Below are 22,144 nucleotides of genomic sequence, written 5' to 3'. Positions count from 1 at the left end.
TAGATTCCTTTTCCTAAAACTAAATACAGCAACATCTGCAGCCTGGAATGCAGCTAGTGTCCCACCCTCCCAACTCAGCGTAATTGACGTTCCCCTGCAGGCACTATTTCTTCTACACAGAAAACAAAGAAATTGATCTTTTTAACATACAGTCGTTTGCTACATGAGCTTTTAAGCTAAATATTCTCCTTCCCTTTCCCTATTTTCCTACTAAAGCATTTTGAGTCACACTGCTTTAGTATTTAACGATTCTAAACAGGTCTCTTCTTGTTCTTCTGTTGCTTGCATGCATGTGTATTGATGTTCCTTCCTTATATCGAACTGCAGATAAAGCTTCCATTATAGCTAATGTAAAGCTACATGGTAAGGCCAGGTGTCCTAGCAAACATGCTCTGCTAGTTAAATGCACACAATTCAACAAGCTTTTTCAACGTTTGAGTAGAAATTGTTATGCCACTCACAAATTATAAATGACTTGGATTAGCTGGTGTAATAAAACCAACTGCTACCAGGCATATTAATGATCAGCAGAACGGTTCTAAGAATCCTACCGGGGGAAAGTGAGATTTACACAGTAGCATAAAATCATATTTAATATGCCTGCAGGTCAGTATCAATTAATTGATCCAGGAATATCCTTCCATAAATATGGCAAACTTTAGCCTCACCCCTCAGACTTAAAACAAAGGGGGGTTGTTTGTTAATTCTAGTGGCTAAACGTTTTCTCACCATGTTTTGAAGAACATATGAGCAATTAATATGTCATTTCAGGAACATGTGTCACCACTACTACCAAAAGCGTTAGTCTTACCATCACCACACTGGTGACAAATAATGTGTGACCCCTTCCTGTACTCGTACAAGTGTTTGCATGGCCATTCAGTGAAACAGATTAAACTGGTCTGATCCAGGCCAGAACCAATCCAGGAAAGACTCACAAAGAAGCACAGAGGATGATGCTACGCAAATATGAGCATAAAGAATTAATTTTCTAGTTCTGCAGCAAACAGTTTTAAGTTTCCAGTTTCTCTCAGGTAAAAGTATTTATTCATCCCCACACTGAAAACAGATTACGAAGACTGACCAATTAATATGGTGCTTTCTAAAACAAAACTAAAATGAAACAAAAAAAACACAAGCAGAAAACATGATTCCTTTTCTCTTTTATTGATACTGCCAATGTGACTACCTTTACGCAGGCAGATTGCTTTCCTACATTAAACACTTTTTGTATTAATTTGGAAGTAACATTTTGCCCTCTATGTCTCCTAACGTTATCCAATTAACACACAGTTATACTTTTAAGAATCAGTTTCCACATTTTTCTCTTTAACATTTTTTTTTCCATATCTGTGTAAAGGTTACTTGGCAAGAATACATGCATAGGACATTAAATGGAGACCAATCCACCACTAAAAGGTAATGCACATAGAACATAATACAGTACTTCGACATCATTTCAAATAAATACCCACATACAAATGTAGTAATTTTAAATGCAACAATATTTCTTATGAATCAATACTGTAACAGAAGATGGAAATATTAAGTCCCCACATCTAGGAATAATAATGTTTGTGTTTTTTTCCAGCAAACAGAAATCTTTTCCCACTGTCAATATTATTTCAATTTGTACTTTTTTTGAGGAGTGGGAAGGCTCCCCCCCAGCAAGTACCAATTTAATCATTCATGTGAGCCTCAACAAACAGCACCGGAGAGGTAGGTACAGCTTGTTGATGCACTTCGGTTTCTGTTTCCTGAAATTACAATGATTAGATATAACATGCAAGAGAAGATATTAATGTTTTGTTGTTCACATTTGCAAACAATACTATGGTTAACTGCATCCACCACCATACAAAGCTAACATAACATCAATATTCCCAATACACTCTCTGTACTGTTACCACAAATGTGTTAATACATCTTGCTCATCTGTTCAACATAAGTCCATTTGGTTCCCAAAGTGTATTCAGGTTTGTTTATTTTTCCCCCCTCTATTCCCCTGAATTTGCAAGGATTTGCATGATGAAATATCATTGACTAACAGAATTTTTTACAATTCCTTGAATATATAATCTCTATTATAGTAAGACTACCCATTAAAAATGTGCGAAGGGGGAGTTCACTTTGCACTTATTGCTCCACATCTTGACTAAATTCCAAAACAGCCATTCCATTTCTTCGTGTGTAGACCTAGCTATTCTAAGATTCTCCCTTAAAATGATTAAAGGCACTACTGGCAATAATTAATGACAGAAAGGCGCTGATATGTAACACCCTATCATTGACAACTTTAGAATTTTTCTTTCTAAATGTACCATAATTTGGCACAATAAAAATGAAAAAGTAACAAAACAATTCCAATTTGGAATTTAACTGGTACAGTTGTATAAAATTCTGTTAATCAATAATACTTCAACTTCCTAAAACCCAGGAATTCTGGAATTTATAGGTAATACTACTTATTTAATATTTTTCAAGTGCCTATTACTGTTTTAACCAGAGCAAAGTCAAGTTTTCTTCTTGTTACATTGAACTATTCCTAAGAATAATAATACAATATGAAAAAAACCCCAGAATTTGAATACCCTGGATTTCTTAATGAACATGGCAGTCAAAAAAAAAAAAATCAGTAATTTAAACATATAAAGCTTAACATTTCATAATAAAAAAGCTGCTGAAGCACAGCACACACATAGTTTAGCAGAGCTCCTGTTTTTTTTTTTGAAACTCTTTTCTAAACACATCTAGAGCCAAACAAAAATCTCTGCCACATGCTGATGTAGAAATCAACAGTCACAAGCTGAAGTTGGAGAGAAACTATAAGCACAAACCACTGCATTTATATAAACTCTTCTACATAAGGAATTAAAGAAGCTAAAGAAAAATATCAAAATATCAAAAGTGCACAGGTTTAAGAATCAGATAAAAAATGAGCATCTGCAATGAAATAAGAAATTCCCCCCATTGGAACATTTCTAGTAGATCATAAACTAATATGGTGATCGTTACATTTGAAGTAGGTTTCTTCAGCACTTGTAAGTTTTCTTACTGCAGCAGCACTTATAGGTAAAGCTTGTTTGTTTTATAGCTCGAGATATAAAAGGAAAGTTTCAGGTAGTATATAGGAAAAGGTGTTCTCAAAAGTTAGGATCAGGTCAGTGGTTTGCATTCTTTGTGCAATGGGCTACCACTTTTAACCATAATGGAAGAGGCTAAGAAATGCTGTTGCACTGTTGGAAAGGCCTTCTCCATGGACTATTCTACAGCTGAAAAATGGAAGAAAAACAAAGCATTAGAAAAAAAAATCAGTGTTTATTTCTCAAAGAACTGACAACTTAATACAATGTGCTGCAAAAGCTCCATAGCGGGTTAGTTGGTTGAGGGTATCTGTTAGCTTACTAGGGTTGAAGCAGCAAATTTAGCTCAAAGATGCTTTCCAAGCTGATGAAACAACGTTTTATGAGTTTAGCCTGGAAGCAATAGCTTTGCAGAAAGAAAGTTTCTTACAAGTACTGAATAAAAGCTATGCTGTTCAAGCACAAGTTAATAGCAATGAATGTGCAAGAAACATTTTCAGTGAAGCTTTAGTTTGTCCAGAAACATGCAGGTCAGTGTATCATGCAGGCCAATGCAAAGAGCAGTATCATTCAGAACAGCCTGCTTGCAGAGGTAGGTGACGGCTTAAGAAATTTTCCATGCTTTAGCCCAACCCATTGAAAGTGATATGAAAGACTTACAGCAAATGTTTTAAGAAATTGTTAATCAATAATTACAAGCCTCAATCTTAAATATAATCATCATCTAAAAATACAAACAGCAGGATCAAGTCACCTTACTACCATGGCTCATTTCTTTTTCATAACAGGTGCTAAAAGTTTAACCATAACCTTAACAATCAGCAGTAAGGGTTGTCTTTCATTTTTAATTTATAGATCCACAGAAATGAATGAAGGTAGAAATGATTACTAAGACCATTGTGCTAATAGCAAAATTGTTCATTCTTGGAACTGAAAAGTGTGAGCCAAGACCAATAGTAATAGTCACTGCCTTGATAACACTGAAATCTTTCTATAAAGGTCCAGTTAATTTGAAAAAGCCTAACAATGCATTCAATTAGTTTCTCAAATTTACTTTTTTTTCCATTAGTATTTAGTGAAAATACTGCCAGAGACACAGATGCGGTAAAAATGCATTAAAGCTCCCTATCATAGTGGAAGCAAAATTGTAACTGTTTCTACTGGAGCAAGGAAAGTTAGCACTCAAATGCCTGCTCTTACAAAGTATTTTTAAATTACACAATGCAGGAATGAGAAGAATAAAGGCCTTTTGGAAGATTGTGCAGCAAAAAAGAGAAAGCAGGATTGAAAATTGTTAAAAGATGTCTTGCTTCTAAAAATATCAAACCTGCTACTTAGCAATATTAAAGCTCAAATTCAGGAGAATTCAATGTTTTCTTAAAAAGTAATAACAGATGCACAGAGCCTATTTTCTAAGGCCAGAATTACTATTTATTTAAACTTCAAGCAGTGTTGTTTGAGCAACATACTAGACTTAAATCACTTGGGTTTTTTCCCCCCTCTCAATATCGTCAAATGCAATTCTGGCATTTGACTGAGGCATCCTCATGTTTCTCAGCTTTGTAGCAAGGTTTCCACAATTCCATTTGAAGTCTCATTGTAGGATTTCCTAAGTCTTTTTTTCTTCCCCCACTTCCAATATCTGGGAAGCTAAAATCCCGAGTGGTTTCCCCTCTCTGGGAAAACAAGCTGTGCTCCTTATTACCTTATATTAGTATTGTGATATCTCCTGACTACTTATAGGCAGAGCGGCAATGCACAGGAAGCAAGCTGCTGATCATCTATAAGAAATGGTAGTGAGATGAGGCAGTACCACACCAGGAATATTAGAATGGCTTTATAAAACATCACTATCAAGCAGACAACTGTGCAGTCTCGCATTGCTTTTAAGTAATACTATAGGCATACAAAATTATCTGAAAGAGTACAAAATGAACAGGGCTTTACATTAAAATAAAGTTTGAGGCTAGGCACTTTAAAACTGTTTTACATGGAAAAAAAAAAGTGTGCCTTGTTGTGCTCCACAAATTTTCCACAATTTTAGAAACAACTTTTTCAATCTTTTTTCTCTTATATAGGCACCAATTACGAAGTACACTTTTATATTTTCAAACATATTGAAATTAAGTGGCTAAAAAGGCCTCTTAAAAGTTCAATAGCAGACAAAGGTTTGTTTGCCTTAAAGAATATTATGCATACTAAGCTACTTCATAAATATTAATTAGTGGATGATCTGCTCAATTTCCTGTGCCTATAATGTAGAGCCCTGTGAAACGTGTTCTTGCATAATGAATGCAGTATCTTCTGTGTATTTAAAAAAATGATCAGAGCTCTGAAATACTACCCTGTTTAGATTAATACTGAAAGCTGAGAAAATTTGTTTTGTGACTGACAATACTAGACCATAGTCACATTAATTCTACACAGATAAGTTGTGTGGCTACAGTAATATATAAAACAGATTCTTTCCGAAGTGTTATGCTGCAAGGAGCAACAGGACACCACAAAGATCCTTTCAAAACATTATGTTTTTCCACAGCATAACTTCTTCAAGTAGAACTGTCTACCAGGTAGGCTCCCAATTCTCAAAATTTACGTTTTATACCAGATAGGGGTAAATATTGCATATTTTTAATATAAATGTGCCAGTTTCTTCTGGTTAACCCTCTGAAGCGAGGGAAGCAGTGTGTAAATAACGTAACCTACCATATTTTTTCCAGCTTTTATGGCCTGTAAAAGCTTTAGTATGTTGGTAAGTGGTGATATGACAGCAAGTTCTTAGTATCTGCCATAACAGGCAAATTAATTTTGGTTCCAGTTTCAAAATGTTCTGAATTTTCAAGACATACTTCTAATCTTTACACTTGCTTTTTACCACATGTGCTTTTCACCACTACTTAAGCCACACTAGCAAGGGAAGTTTTCTGTTTGCTTCTGTCTGTGAAAGCATTTATTGAAGTCTGCTGCAACCCTGGAGAAAGGTTCACATTTGTGCTACACAAACTACAATTAGTAACCAGAGTATATCAGGTGTACTCTTAACACTTACCATAAACAGCAAAACTCATACATGTTAATTGTGGAAAAAGCTAATTCCTTTCCACTATTAACTTGTTAATACCATCCCCGTACTTATGAATTACAGTTAAGACCACCATAATACAATTTGTATTACCTGGTTTAACAACTTACTAGTACAAGCCAACTCACTGCGACATTAGATGGTGGGGATTTACGCTGACAGTTACAGCATAAAATAAGATGCATAATATGATTTTTCTACACACCTCTTCTAGTCACAACAGATTTTATATTTTTCACTACAAAACACCTGGTTATTAAGGACAGATCCTTCAGACCTGTCTCCACAGGACCGAATATGACTTACACTAGGGTTACTGCTCTTGGCTTTGGAAGCAGATTTTGTGCGCACCCTTTTGGACTGCTCGTGGTCTAGCTCCAAATGCTCCAGACGCTGGGTCAGTGCCAGTTTCTGCTGGATAGCCATCCGAAGCAAGGAGTTCAGAGTCTTCTTCTCATCTTCAGCTGCTGCAAGCTGACGCTGCATTTCATCCAGCTGTGTGACATATTCGTCACATCTGCAACAAAATATATCAATTTTTAGCAATCCTGTTTCCATCTATAAAACATGAATCCCTTGTGTCCGGCAGGTATTAGTAAAGTCCGAAAATTTTGCAGTTGTTTGCATACACTCTGTTATTCAGTGTGTATGAATAACATAGAGGATATACAGGAACTTCAGCCAACCTGTACAAAGTCACAATTACTCTGTGGGGACCTTACAGTCCCACACTCAGCACTTACAATTAATAGCATCCCTGGATAATGAAAGTATGGAATCTGGTATAAACTACTCCTGTCTAAAGATGAGTAAGATGTCCTACAGCTAACCTTCCTGATGCAGAGAATAGACAATGAAGTCAAATTACTTCTGTCTCAAATTATGCAGAGCCTGCAGCAGCTCTAAGCTTGAGGCTGCAAAGAGTCAGAGAGGGGAACAGTCGGGTCGGAGTGCTGTAAAATGGCCATTACTGAGATGGCGATTCACACCAAGTGAAGAGTACCTGAATTTCATAGGTTGTTACATTACGCAGGGAGTCCAATAACAAATTTCCAGTGTAGACTGAACAGCATTGTTATAATTGTACTTGAATCTACTCTGATTCCTGATGAAAAAAAATAGTGCTTTATTACTGCTTTCTCTACAGCAAGTGGCTTTCATAGTAGTTTTCAACATCAAAATCAGTTTTGACATAATTAAACAAAGGAACTGGGTGTTACTAGAAACCCTGCAGGGAAGCCAAATGTACGCCTGCAAGTTGTTTCATCTACAGTCATTGTCATTGAGCTTGGAAGCTACTTAACTTGCACAGTGCATCGTGAACAATTTAAAGAATGCATGTCTTTACACACAGATGCATATTTATCGCACATAGGAGACCGGTTACAAATATGAATATTCATCTTTCTACCCATAGGTACCAGCTGGAATTTACAATGGCCACATCCGTAAAACACAACTTCTTCATAAAAGCCAAAATATCTGCAGAGAAGTTCCTTCTAATGAAATAATGGAAAAGCCCCTGAGTTTAAGGGACATTTACCATTGTTAAGTAATATAAAGATGACCAGAAAAAAAAGAACACACTGAAGAAAACCACGCTGGCATGCAGGTTCATCAGCTGCGCTTATACAATGATGTCCCCTATTCTGTTCTCCCTGACTTCAAATAGCAGAATTAGGGCTATATCCCCAACTCTATTTGCTTGGGAAGAGAACAAGGGAAAGGAAAAGAACAGAACTTTATCTTGCAATACAAATTCACACCACCACCCCTGAATCCTATCACTTGCTATTTTCTCTGCATAGTTAGACGGACTTTATGAGGCAAAACCAATCCGTACACCTCAGTGAGTGGAAGCAGAAAGGAAGGCAGATTGGCACAGCCCTAGGAGGTCTGAGAAGAGGAAAATAATTTTTGCAGGCATAACAATCCTTTCTCCCCTCCTATGGAAGGTGGTGTCTGCTCCTCTGACTTCCACCAGAGAAGTGCTATCAAAGCCAGCAAGGCACGAGTGGCACATTTCTTCACCCCCAATGCTGCATTGAGAAAAAAAAAATATGGTGGAAAATAAAACAGTTGCAGTAAAGCAGAGTAGGGACTTGACACATGGTCTTGTGAATGTCCCTTAATCCTCTTCTCTAACCATTTCTGGTATTACCCGAACGTCTCCTGATCAGTCAATTGTGCCAAACCGGATAGCAGTGACAAACGCTCGTCAGAGCCTAGAAGGCAGTAGTCTGCACGTGAGCTCAGCTATAAATAAAACCACGAATTTGACTCCAAATTCAAATGACTGTAGCAGTCGTTACCTCATCAAGCTTTCTGTAGAACAAAGGTTTATAACATCAACAGACTGTCGTTAGAAAATGAAGCATTCAGTATTTTGAATACCTGAATTCACTTTTTCCATACAACTCTGTGAAGGGAGTTTTTCCTTCCTATCCAGCAAAAATGAAGTGTTATCAGTAGCATGCATGCAGCTGCAATTGTTACTGTACCTGAATCTCTTCTGTACATGTGAGGGGATTTGGGAGAGGCAGGAATGCTAACTACCATGACTGCAGGCTGTCATGCACCCTGAACCTGTTTTCCTGATCTTTTAAGTCAAATTAAACGATACAGCCTCAACACCAAATGTTATCCTTGTGCAGGTGTGGCTGCCCATGGTCAGAGGGACCACACACAACGCAAAACGCAGCAATAGTTCCCTTAACAAAACTGGCGAAGATTGAAACATTTGCTGAAGTGGATGCAGACACTGTGTGCCCAGGTGAAGTGGGATGTGCCCTACTTTCCTCCCTCCCGTTGTTCACTGACGCCCAGTTTAATTTTCTCAACCCAAAAGTTGGCCTCCCTAAGCACCATAACACGACATGGCTTTAACACTGCTTTAGCTTAATGCAAAGCTAGCAGCAGAAGCCACAGCAGCACAATGTGCTACATGGTATGTGTAGCAACATTTTTGTGATCATTTTTTCATGATCTCATTTGCTCATGCGCTGAGCTACTTCCCAGCTGCATACTCAATGTAAAATAATTAGAAGGTCAGAACACAAAGTGTCTTTGTTTTAAAAACACCTTTGAAAAAAATAATTGAGCTTTCATGCTTTAAAGAAGAATATGAAATTAGCACATGCCTGTCGTGCATTTACACGTTCACATTTTTAAGTGGATATTGAACAGAATGCTTTGATGTTGCCAGTTTCCTTAGTACAGGTAATTAACAGCAACAGACAAAGAGCTGAAGGAAACATCAACTAGATTTTTAAAAACAACGCCAACTAAAACAAACATCTACACAGAGGAAATAAATATTCTGGATGTTAGATATTATGATGAGAAATAAAAACTAAATCCCCCAAAACTATCTGAAGCCAAATTATCATTGAAAATTTGAGTTGTCTCATTTTCAAAAGCTGCATACCACTCCTTCTGACAAGTGCCAGTTGTGCCTTATTTCTACAGATTATTTTATTTAAACTTTAGCACGTACTAAATTTGGTACCTTTGATAGCTAAATTCACTACTGAATCAAGATTTCTTCTGCAAGTAAGTGATGGAACCAATCACGCCTAGATATAATTATGCTACCTTCCTCTCCTCTGCAATTAGTATGAGAACTGTAAGACAATTTCCAGGAAAGCAAGAACACAAGACAGAGCCATGACTGAAGGAGGCTTCTTGACAAAAGCATCGACTGCTTTAACTTCTACCCTCAAGAGATTAAACTGTCAACCTACATAAGAAATTAGAACACGGAGGATTTAAACTCGCTATTTTTCATTTTCATTAAAATCTGGGAAATGTATTAAGAAGAGAAGCAATTAAAATGACATGTAAATGAACAATGAGTGACTTAACTGTAAGGGGTAGTAGCCACCTGCTTTCAAACCAGATCTTTATATTAGAAATTGTAATATTAAAGACGGAATTTTAACACCTTCTTCCCTTCCCCTCTGCCCCACCTGGAAAACCAGGTCCTCTACAAAGCGAGCAACCATTTTATATTGCCAAAGGAGGAATACAAGAGGAGGAAAAGATTTACTGCCCAGCTATTTACCATTTGGATTTGTAAGTGGAAGACCGAGGTTTAAATAGATATGGCATAAGCCATGAGCCACACAGAGACAGAAAATAGAGGGCTGCCATTGCGCACTGACAGCAGTAAACAGCCATGCCTTCTACCAAGCCTTGCTGTTATCCCACCCAGTCTGCCTGAGCTCAACAGTTTTGCATATCCATAAAAACAAATATATTTGTTTCTAAAAAAAAAAAAAAAAAAAAGCCATCGAAGTAGAATTATTAGAAAGCTTAACCCTAGCATGCTTTGCTAATTTTTATTATTTCTTCAAAAAGCATGTTCCAGGCAGGTAAGTTTGCCACACACACTGGTCCAAATTCAGCTGCACCAAAATTCCTACAGATCCAACTGCAGGACCATAGCCCTCTGCCAGGTCAGCACCTAAAAGACTTTTTGGGAAGCACACTCAGCCCATCTCCTGCCTTAGTTTGCACAGCTGGGCACTGTGCAGACCCAGACACCAGTAAAATAAAGGACGAATCCTGAAGAAGGCAGAAGAAAGCACACCTCAGAGTTAGACAGTTCGGGATCACAGCTAAGCAAGTACAAGTGTATCTACCGAAACTTTAGCCAGCTGTTCATTTGCAATTTCTTCCTCAGTACCCTGCATTAAAAACTCACCTGAGCTGTATGTTTGAACCAAATAAATGCTATGGCCTTTTTTTATATAAATCTTTGGCATCTGCACTAAGAACAGCAAATAGTTTATAACCAGCTTTAGTTTTCTACGATGTTTAAAATCAGCCATGAGTAATCAATGTCCATTAGTAAGAGCTATTAAAGGAAGTGATCAAACCATAATACTCTTTCGTAGTTTGAAGCATGTGGGAAGAACCATCTCCTGCACAGAGCGAGCGATCAGCCCTGCAGAGCTGGACACCGCAGCTGTTCTGCACTTCCACTGCTAAAAACTCTCAAGAACAGACTACACGGCTACCTAAAAAAATTACAGATTGCAAGTAACTGATGCTGTGATGGTTTTCATGCAAGGCATTTTAAAGTAACCCACTTTACAATTTGGTTAAAAACAAAATGTCAGACAAGCTACATGACAGAAGCTGGCATTGTCTTTACTCCGAATATTCCTACGGCACTGCTATTGTATGACAGGAAGAGCTCCTGCGCTTTACTCTCCTGAACAGCAGGCATCAGCAGACTTCCAAAGCACCAAGACACACAGGAGTCAGTGGTGCTTTGAGGAGTATCTGGGACAGGAGTGGGGACTCAGCGCTGCAAACCAGGTGCAGGGGATATCCACATGGAGCACCTTCACCAAGGGTTGGTGTCCATCTATCCAGCACTACTCGCATTAGACATTTTAATTGCTAGGCACGTTTAGAGTCTAGAGCAGGCCCATTGGTGTTACAAACGTGACTATTTTGCATTTTTAGAATTCAGAATAGTTCTAAATATAAAGTTCATAGAAAGATTCTGAATAAAAAGTTCATATAAAGATCATCAAATCCAACTGCCTGACCACTTCAGGGCTACCCGAAAACTGAAGCATATTACTAAGAGCGCTATCCAAATGCCTCTTGAACACTGACAGGCGCAGGGCATCAGCCACAACTATGTGCAAGACATTACTCATGTCATCTTATAACACGTCTGGAACATCGCTGAATGCCTCTGTCCTGCCTGATGTCTCCATACTTCCACAGGGGTGCTGGTGGCGCAGCCATTCTCTCTCCAGGTGTCACTCATCACCTCCAGAGGTAGCAGCAGGAACAGGACACACTCCGTTACTCCTGTCTGTGAATCCCATTCTGGAAATTTTCAAAGTCACATTTTCCGTGTCTGGTTCCTCTGAGAATTTATCCTACAGGATATTTTTAGACAAGCTGAATAATTCTACTGTGTATAGTCCAGTGTGAAGACCCTTTAGCCATAATTCTCTAAGTCCTGTGAGGACTGCACTGTTCTCTGACAGAATTTAAGCTCCTTTATATTCTGTAGGCCTTTAAATGTCCAAGGACACAAGAATACTTTCCCAAATACTTGAAAATTTGGAAAACCAATCTGCCAGAGCTTATATGATACTGAACTGACATACATATTCATTTGAAACACTTTCTCTCCATTAATGAACAACAGCTACAGTCTAGTATCTTTTTTACAGTCATGGATTTACTGCTCCTTCATCATAATCACCACTGTAATTTTAATCTAATATTACATCCAGTACATTCTAAAATTTGCCACTCGTCCCACCCCCTCCGCTGACTTGTTGCAGAGTTTGTGTCTCTATTTACTGTTTACGAAACATGGGGACATTGGGATAACCATTAATTACATCTAGGCACATTTGTTCTTTACTTGCAAAAGCCTTTGGCTTCTGCTGGATTTCTTAATTACTGTTTTATCTTTATTTTAGAAGAATGAGAAATGTCTGTTTTCTTAATATCCTTGCTTGTTCTCAGGCTCTGGAAAAGAAACAGAAAAAAAACGTAACAGCAAACTCGATAATCCTATGTCTTTAATCACAGACGTGAAGATGTATCCTAAGTCACTTCTCAGAGCCAGTTTAAGTCTGTTAGGGTTTTTTGGGTCAAGTGCAACTCCATGTGAATAACTGTTTGGTTTCCTTGCCTGACCCTAAGCAAATAAACCAGCAAGGAACTCCATCCACTACAAGACTTTGGCTGTAACCTATCACACACGAGGTACTTCTAAAGAGAAGCGCTGATGCTACCTTCTCATAAAAGTCCATGTAGTACTTAACATGCAAGTTAAAGAGTTGAGAAACTTGCAGGCTATATAAAAAACAGAGAAAAACAGCAGAAGAATAACAGAAAAGAAAGGTGAAAAACATTTTGTACTTTCATTGTCTATGTTTCTTGACATTTTCTATATTTAGTGGAGTTTGTTTTTTTTTTTAAGTATGCTTACATAAATAAACTCTAGCAGATCAAACTCAAGGAAAAGACTACCACAACAAAATAAAATAAACTTTGCATTTTAAAATGCAAAATTGGAAGAGAAGACAGCTTAAACACAGTCTAGGATTAACTTTTCTTAGTGCATTCTTTTCTTGGCTGTGAAGCGATGGTCAAACTGGCCCCTTTCTCTTTATTGAACCACTTCATCTAGCCATCCTTTAAGGATTTTTACCTGAACTGATAGTTGATGAATCACCTGTGTACCTGTCCTTCATTTCCACTTGCGGTGTGTTCTGGAAATAGCAAACTTTCAGGTGTTCACCAAACAACTACCAGAAACCTGCTGTCATCTCACTCCCTCCTTCCTTGCTGAAAAGTTGAGCTAAGCCAGCCTCAAGCTTAAATTCCATGCTGCATTTTTTTCATCTGTTTAAATACACTGTTTTTCCCCCCATAACCAATTTTAAGAAACCTGAGCTTTATTACCCTTTGAAGTTTGAATGACAAATTGCTAACAGGCAACACAGAAACCTATCTTGGTCCACAAGACAAGGAAACTGCTTCACTCCCACCCCAAATCAGGACATGTTCACTTCAAGTTCATTCAAAACATTCAGGAGAAGCTCTTTGTCTAGCAAAGAAAGGAATCACACTTTCTTCTCACGGTATATTTGAGGAAGATTAACTATGTTATCTCTAATTTGCTACTAAAACCCTCAAGTCCCCTCCTCACATTTAAGTAAGGCTTTACACAGTTCCATATAAAAAAACATTTCAATTTTTTAACCCTCATTTATCAGGTTAAGAAAAGTAATGCACTTGAAAATTGACTTTTTTTTTTTTTTTTTTTTACATACGATGTCCCCATTAATACAAGTTTTTCTGTTTTAAATTCCTAAGTAAATACATTGAGAATCCCCCAAAACTGTAACCACAGCAGTGTATTTTGTATGATAAATTTTGAGAAACATTATTTTGGGAAATACTCTTTCAAACAGCTCCTTCAGCTGGTAAAGTGTGGGACCCAGATGGTATCCACAAAAGAGAAAGAAGTACCACTTGACAACTTGTAATAAAGCTGAACGCTGCACCCTAATGAACACTTGCACCCTAATGAACATTCATCAGGCCTTCTTGTTTATTTACATTTTGCAGCACCCAAGCTGCCGGTTAGCAAGAGCAAACCTATTCAACAAAGTAAAACAAAAGAGGTGTTCAGCTTCTCTTTGCATTCCAAATGGAGAAGTGATTGCATCTTTCTTTCTGGTGAAGAGTTTACTAATAAGCCACCAAAACGTTTGATTGTAATACAGTGACTGTAAAAGCTATTACAGTCTAATTAAGCAGATAAATTTCATTTTCAGCTCTACACGGCAGATTTTATTCCAGCCCCCAGTGCTTTCGGTCCATTTGTACACACAACAGGGAGAGGTGTGTTGAGTAAGAAAATTGGGACTTTAACAGCACAGCTACTGAATATACTTCTCTAGTACATTATGCATATCTTGATTTATTCTTTTATGTGACAGCTTAATTTTAGGCTTCCAGTGTTGTCTAGAATGCTGCAACAGTCTCTCAATAGCACCTTAACGCTGGAAACTATTAATCTGTATTTTGCAAGTCTTCCTTTGTCTCCAGCCCCTGGTCCTACTGTATTTTGATTACTTATTGAAAATAGCTGGCAGTATTGTCAAATTAGAGGATTATCCTGGTTTAAAAAGGAAATAAGGTCAGTTATTTTACTCCCACCCAGCCTTCAACTCCCATGTATTGCTACAACTCTTGCATCCTACAAAATGGTCGGTTTCCTGTGGAAAAGACAGGTGTGTGCAGCTGTCTGCTTCATCCCACACTGGAACATAACACTGAAACAAGCATGGTAGGCTAAAGCCCCATCGCTTGGTACTACTCTCTGCTGATACAAACCTCTTGGTCAGAGCAGGAATGAGACCTGGGGCAGACTGTTCAGAGGCGCTCCTTTAGCAGGTTGTTTGTGATGGCAAAGAAATAAATTGAGCAGTTAATACTGCTGATATTTGAAGCACACTTAAACCTGTCTCCAAAACAGTTTGTGTTGTTCTCTTCACCCAAGCACATAGGAATACTCCTTCCAAACCTTACCTGAAATGGGGACTTCTATGAAACAGCCACTCCAGAGAAATGCACACAGCCAACATTCAGGCTACTAACCATCTCTGACCGGAGATCAAGGAGGAAAGGGGTGACAGTGCCCTAGCTGCAGCAGTGGTCTTGAGAGTTGTTGCAGCTTCTGAAACATGGGGCACAGAGCAAGAAGCAATTCTTCCTGCTCCCTGCAACAGCTGCTGTCTCAGGTTAGATGCAAATCCAAGACCCAGCTGCGTATCTGCCATGCAGTGATCATGAATATAAGTGCTCACAAGATGAAAGGCTCAGTAGACCAAGTCTCCACTCATTCCGTCTCAGCTCCTTTGCTCCTGGCCCCTTATCTTTTCCCAGTATAGTTACTATGTAGAACATAAGTTCAGAAATGCTAATTGTTCATTAATAAAATTAAATAAAATAAATAACCCCACACTAAATTCCTGTTTTGTAGCAATATACTATAGCCCTACCATTTTCCTCCCTCATCTGTAAGAACACATTGTAGACAAACACTGTAAGCAATGAACACGGAAAGAAGCACCCCACCCTGCCCCTTACTGCACGGGCAGGGCAGCCTTGCTGCTTGCAGGCAGGACGTTCAGCTGTTCCCCCCACAAGCAAGGAATGACGTATCTTCCAGAGTTCAGATTTTCTTTACCTTGTAGCAAACATTGCCCTCAGGGAAGAAAAGGTAGCAGCATCTTCTTTCAAAGCCTTCAGCTCATTTCGCAGCTTCATCATTGTCTCCGTAACCATCGCTTTCTCGTTTTCGTACTTGCTTTTTAAGTTGGCAAGGGCCACCTCTGCAGTCTATTGTTTACCAAGAAGAACAGAAATGTAGTGGTTAATGAAACGTTTGACAAAGTTGTTATCTAGGAGATTTCAAATGGCCATTCACGTAATGAAATGTTTACTTAGTACTGGAATGTTAAACTTCTGTTCAACTTCTCTAGTAGAGGTTAAATAAAATTTCATCTTCGAGCACTGGAAACAGATGGGACATTTGGGGCTCCTACTACCATTAACCATGAAGCAGCGTCTGGGAAGTTACAGAATATACGTTTAGTGACACTTATCTCCAACTGCTAGTAAAAATCAGACATTACATACTTCACAAAAAAAAGTGTATTTACTATCTGTCTATTTACACACATTAACCCTTAACTTGCATTTTGCCTATCTTACATTATGGTACATCATTATGCTAAAATACAAGTGCAAAAAGAAAACTGAAAGTAGGTATATATTTCTTAAATACAATACTTTAAAAAAAAAACAACTTGTATTACTTTAGAGGAGACAATGAAGCATGTCAGGTTGTCTTAATGTCAGTTATTTTCACCTGCTGCACTGCTAATGTGTATCAAATGGCATGGTCCAATCCCCAAAGACTAATTTTACCTTTCAACCCTCTTATTTTGTCCATGCTCTTATATCACATCCTCATCTTGGAAAACTTTATTTTATAAGCAGTTTCAGAGAGAAGAGGATATGAACTTAAGAATTCATTCAAGTAGAAAATAAGATTTACCTCCTTGCTTTAGGTTTCTTACATTAAACATAATCTGATATAATTCAGATAGATTGAATTTATCTCAAATAAAAACTTTCACGCGTATGTGACAACCAAAAGCCAGTTACAGCCCCAACACGCAGCTACACAGGAGCACAACTTCGTGCCTGTGATGACACAGCCTGCCTCTACTCAGCCTTGTACCTTACAGGTATCAGGAAGAAGAGCTCCACTGAGTTTAAGAAATGGCAGTATGTCCTCAAAGACATACTGTTCCTCTGTGCTTAATAACCTAATTATGACCCTGAGACACAGATGTGATAGCTGCAAAGACCTGCTCACCTGTTTGTTGGCCTTCAGCACAGTTCTCAGAGTTGCTATCTGTTCTCTCTTGGTACTCAGCAGGGACTTCAGCTTCAGGATTTCTTCCATGAGAGCTTCCTTGTCTTTGTCCACCACTGGCCCAAGTTCTTGAGTGGCAACTCGCTGCCTGGACAACTCAGTTGTTCTGTCCACAGCAGCTTGCAGGTGTTTGATCTGATCCCGGATTATTGCGATCAAGTTGTAAATGTTCATTGGTTCCTTCCGAGGATCTGACACAGGAGATGGCAGAGATGACACTGGAGATGGGCTGCTGTCACCGCTTCCGTTCTCTGCCTTTCCAAGCTCGATAGTTAAAAGCCCCTTTGAAAGAAGAATAGGAGACCTCCTTCCCTTGGTCTCTGGACTACTGCGTCCTCCTTTACCTTCCTTGTAGTAATCCAGCATCACTCTGTTTGGAGTTTCGTTGTTGCACATGCAGACATGGTGGTATAAGTTGGCCAGTTCCTCACTGAAGGTGACCAGCTCATCTTGTGCCACACTGAGGCTGCCCTGTGTTTCTCCAGCAACATCACTGACTTTCTTCAGCTCCTTCTCCAGTCTGGCCACTTGTTCTCTATCATGCCTGCTGGATTTTTCTAATGAGGCGATCTTTTCAGTGAGAGCTTGGCTCTCAGTTTCGTATCTGCTCTTGTCTTCCTCATACTTAGACTCACATTCTTTGTATTTCGTCTTAAGATTTTTAAGTTCTTCTTTTAGGTCAGTAATCTCTGCCACAGCCACTTTGTATTTGCACTCCAGGATCTCTGGCCCATTGATGTCAACTTCATAATAATCTCCATCTTCGTGGCTGTCCCGGTCCTTCTCGTTGTCAAGGGCAGACTGACGTTCCTTGCTGACCTGGAGCTTCTTCATTGCATTCAGGTTTTCAGTAAGCCTACCAACTTTCTCATGCTGCTCTGAGAGGGCCCCTCTTGTGTTTTCCAGCTGTTTCTGAGACTCCTGTAGTGTCGTCAACAAATTCACCTTTTCTCTTTCCATCTGAAACGCATGAACACAGGCATCTGTATGAAGGAAACTGTTCTACTAAGTGGTTTTACTGTAAGAGACAGAAGCTTAGCCAAGGTGCATGTGGTTACAGAAACCTGATCACTTGTACATTACTGAAAAGGCTATTTCACATATTCTAAACACAAAAATAAAACAAAAACAACTGCTGCAAGCAGTGTTCCTCCCCAAATCTTTCTCATTTCCCCTCTAAAATGTGCATTTTCAGGCTTTTCTTCCATAGCTCATGGTCTCCTTGTAAAAAACAAAAACATTCAGCTGAAGATAAGCTAAAATTTACTGTTATCTTGCCAATTGTCAAGTAAATATAAGAAGACAAACAGTCTATTGTAGAAGCTTGGAGCTTCATTAAAATATTTTCTAAATTGGATTAAGTGAAAATTATCACATGGACACGGAAGACCTTGGACATAATGAAAATTTTCAAGTTTTTCCTCTGAAAGTTCTCATTTTGAAAGAAACCCATTTTTTCCACAAAGGCTTTTTGATTAGAGCTCTCTAAAAAAATCAAAAATTGACAAAATAACCCTAAAACATTTCTAGGTGACGTAAATATGTACTTTGTTTCAAGTTCTGCAATCTCCCAAAAGTGCATGTGTAAAACAAAAATGCTTGACACCAATTAACATTTTGTAATTTTAGAACTAAATATAAAAAAACAGCTATGGGTGTACAAAACTCCATCTGATGAAGGTGACTGGAATAACTATCCATTTTTGAACAAAATACTTAATCCGTTGATTAAGTTTCTTGCTATGGGTGACACAATGAAGGGGACACAGCCTATACTGCTTTGAACAGAACACGATCAACTTGACCTTCTTTGAATAAAAAAAATAAAAAATAAACGTCTGGCAGCGTAGAGTCTGTAACAGTCTCTAATTCTAAAGCAATTAGAGATTTTACAAGTTTAGATCATACTATATGGTGTCCACCTGAGATGCTGAAAAGACGAATTCCCATCTGAAAAAACTCTAGCAGCTATTTAGAATTACAGTTATTTGGAAGACACATTTACCTGTACAAGCTGTTGTTTCAGCTTCTGGATTTCAGAAATGTTTAATTCACTCAGAAGATCTGAAACCAGACTTGGTGCTGGAGGGAAGCCTTCATTTTTCTTGGGCGTTGATGTATTATTCTTGCCATTGCTGAGTTTGCTGAGGCAATTTTGTTCAAATCCATTCATGATTTCATCGTTATTGGGCTCTGTGGCTTCATCACTGAACTTCAGCCCATCCAATGAGATGTTCAGGTGACTGTTGTACATGGAGTCGTTGATGTTCATGTAGTGAGACAGCTCCTTACGAAGATTGTTCTTCTGCTCCCTCTCTGTCTTCAGCGTCTCTAAGGCCTCCTCAAGCTGCCGTTCAGAGATCTCCTTCAGCCGAATGGCATCTTCCAGCTGGCTGTTGAGAAATTCTGTTTCTTCTTCAAGCCTTTTGATTTCGTGTTTCAGACCTTCAAATTCCACCTGAAAATACACAAATAGGGGAAGAAAGTACTAATGAAAATGTCTGCCTGCAAGACACCAAGTAATTTTACTTCTGAATGTTTGACTTCATTGAATATGATTGTTCTGAATATGGTAGTTCTGAAGTCTAGTTTTTGCATTTTAACCGTAACCACTGCCTGCTTACCTTCACTGAGACCATACAATAAAATTTCTAAGCAAAGCGTGGAATGAGCTGACCTACTCCAGCTTAATCAAGATAGCAGGCAGATGCAACATGTGATAGAGGCATCACAAAACAGGCTTTCCTAGCACATTATGCAAGCTCTTCTCGTGTTTGATTAACAAATTCCATGACCAATCCTCCCACAAATTTCAGTCTCAACATTTCTCAAACCCAGCACCTCAAAGCTACGCTTCCGATTCTCTGCTGCACTGCAGTTAGAATGTGCAACTGGGCTTAAAACTGTTGAGGCACACCTAGCAATCGAACTCTGCTTTTATACATTCAAAATAAGATGTTCTATTATTTCTGTCATCACAATTCCAGCACATCTTGAGAGGGCTACAACTCAGGCAGCTAAACAAAATTTTATGGCATGCTTTAGGTTTATACCTCTAAGACTGCATTTTATTTTTTAACCTCTCTTGCACTGAAATTATGAACACCAACATGAGCATAAGATTTTCAATCTATTGAAAAAAAGCTTATAGAATACCCTTCCTTACCTTGAAAAAAGAAAACACGATAAATTATATATTCCTACTTTTCGCTAGCTATTAAAGGGATTTTAGGTGCCAATACGCACAATAGTGCTGACCCACATTTAACTGAGAAAAAGAGGATCCAATCATGTTGGCAACTGTTTCTGTTTGGCAACTTAAGCCTGGGAAAACTTGATGGATTCTTCTAGTTATGTCAGTGGGATAATTAAAGCTTAATGAAATTCATCAAGTAGGATTATGACAGGGTAGAAAATGAAATAATCCATTGCCATTGAATTAGCTCTTGGTTCTAAATACACCCACTGAGCTCAAATATTTAAGATTGCAGCATTTTTTCAAAGGTCCCAGAATACAATACCAGTAGTCAATAATTACTAGCAACTGACAAGATAGCATCTGCAGTTAAATTTGGCTCAACCCAGAATGACAGCATTCTTGAATATTGTTATTTTAGAATGTGAATGCAGACCCGGGAACTTTTACTTGCTTCTTCTAAAAGCATAAATGAGACAAAAATGGTAAAAATCAAAAGTAACCAACAACATAGCCTGAAATTCACCAGACCACCACCTCTTCCAGTCTGCATATGTAGAGCTTAATAGCCCCTTTTCACCTATCACATAATGTCAAAGTCCCCCAAGCGGCGTAATTAGACCAGGCACAGGCAGGTGAGAACAGGTTCAACCTGGAACCCGCTTTTGGGCACAGTGAGGCCAAAGTGATAAACATTGGCGAAGAGTTTCACCTGGAAACACATGAAGTACAAAGACCACATCTAATCTAATTACCTCCACAAATGCTAACTGAGGGGAATTCTTGAGTTGTTCCAAAAACGCAATTTTCTTTTCTAAGATTATGAACATAGCTGGAACTGTGCACTGAAATGTGACTTTGTGAGATGAGGTCTGACAGTACAAAGTAGTTATTGACTACTGATACAGTTCATGAAAGTAGCTAGAAGAGAGGATGGAGACCAGGACTGGAGAGGTAATGCAAGCACTAAGTAGCAATATAAATATATGTTCAGAAATATACCCAGTTACAGACATGGTAAAAGAGGATGGACGGGTGGTAAATATTGCACAGATTGAACCAAGTAACAAAGCAGAGCGGCAAAGTATTAATTAACTTCCAACAAAGACAAAGAAGGCAATGGAAGGACTTAGAGGTCAAAGTAGAAGCAATACAGCCTCATGACTGTGTAGGAGCAGTCAGAAAGGACTTAAACATTTTTGGGACAACTGTTGGTACTAAAATTTTGGAGTTTGTAGTCTCAATAGTAGTATACATTTGCAAAAGTAGTGGTTGGATGTTCAAAGAATGAGACAGGACCATGCTGTAACACAGGAATTAACTAGTGCTATGAAAGCAATGCTCACTATTTTGAAACACTTGCCTGGTTTTGCTTCAGGACAGACACTTGTTTCTGGAGACAGATGTTTTCTTCTTCCAGCTCTGTGTAGTCTTGCAGCAAACGGGCTTCTCGGAATTTATATTCCTTAATATCATCTCGCAGACGGGCCCTTTGGATCTCCACATTCTGATTGACCTGGAAAAAACAAACAAAGCCCAAAGTAAGGGCAATTTGGTCAGCTACAATTACATTTTGAAAATTCATCTTTCCTTTTGTGCACTAATCAATTAGATTCTATTCAAACAGAACCTCCCCCAAATTAAATTACAGAAAATGAAGTCTTACACAATAACTAGATTTTGTTTTCTTGCTTCTCTTACAAACTCTTTCTCCACTTTTGACAGTTAATGAGCAGGCAGGCAAATCAACATTCAAACATGTTATCTCACTGACCATAAGC

At 38.4% G+C, this 22,144-nt stretch overlaps 1 protein-coding gene across 7 annotated transcripts in view; it reads right to left on the bottom strand.

Annotated features, from left to right (window-relative positions):
• Positions 1–1,151: 1,151 nt before the first annotated feature.
• Positions 1,152–22,144, bottom strand: part of BICD2 (BICD cargo adaptor 2) — an 88,309-nt gene continuing 67,316 nt past the window's right edge. The window contains exons 3-9 of one of the 7 annotated variants that reach the window (XM_083795959.1): positions 21,727–21,879; positions 19,173–19,625; positions 17,108–18,127; positions 15,911–16,062; positions 6,472–6,682; positions 4,789–4,864; positions 1,152–3,272 (exon numbers count right to left, since the gene is read on the bottom strand). In XM_083795959.1, the coding sequence (XP_083652085.1) occupies positions 4,817–4,864; positions 6,472–6,682; positions 15,911–16,062; positions 17,108–18,127; positions 19,173–19,625; positions 21,727–21,879 (2,037 nt within the window). In that variant the 3' untranslated portion in view covers positions 1,152–3,272; positions 4,789–4,816. Of the gene's footprint in view, positions 6,683–15,910; positions 16,063–17,107; positions 18,128–19,172; positions 19,626–21,726; positions 21,880–22,144 lie in introns of all 7 variants that reach the window. The other 6 variants (XM_083795962.1, XM_083795960.1, XM_083795958.1 and 3 more) reach the window with 6 other exon arrangements.

Source organism: Anser anser (assembly GCF_964211835.1).
Source record: "Anser anser genome assembly, chromosome: 12".
In the NCBI taxonomy this organism is placed as follows: domain Eukaryota; kingdom Metazoa; phylum Chordata; class Aves; order Anseriformes; family Anatidae; genus Anser; species Anser anser.
The sequence above is the reverse complement of the archived record's forward strand: the minus strand, read 5'-3'. Positions and strand labels throughout refer to the sequence as shown.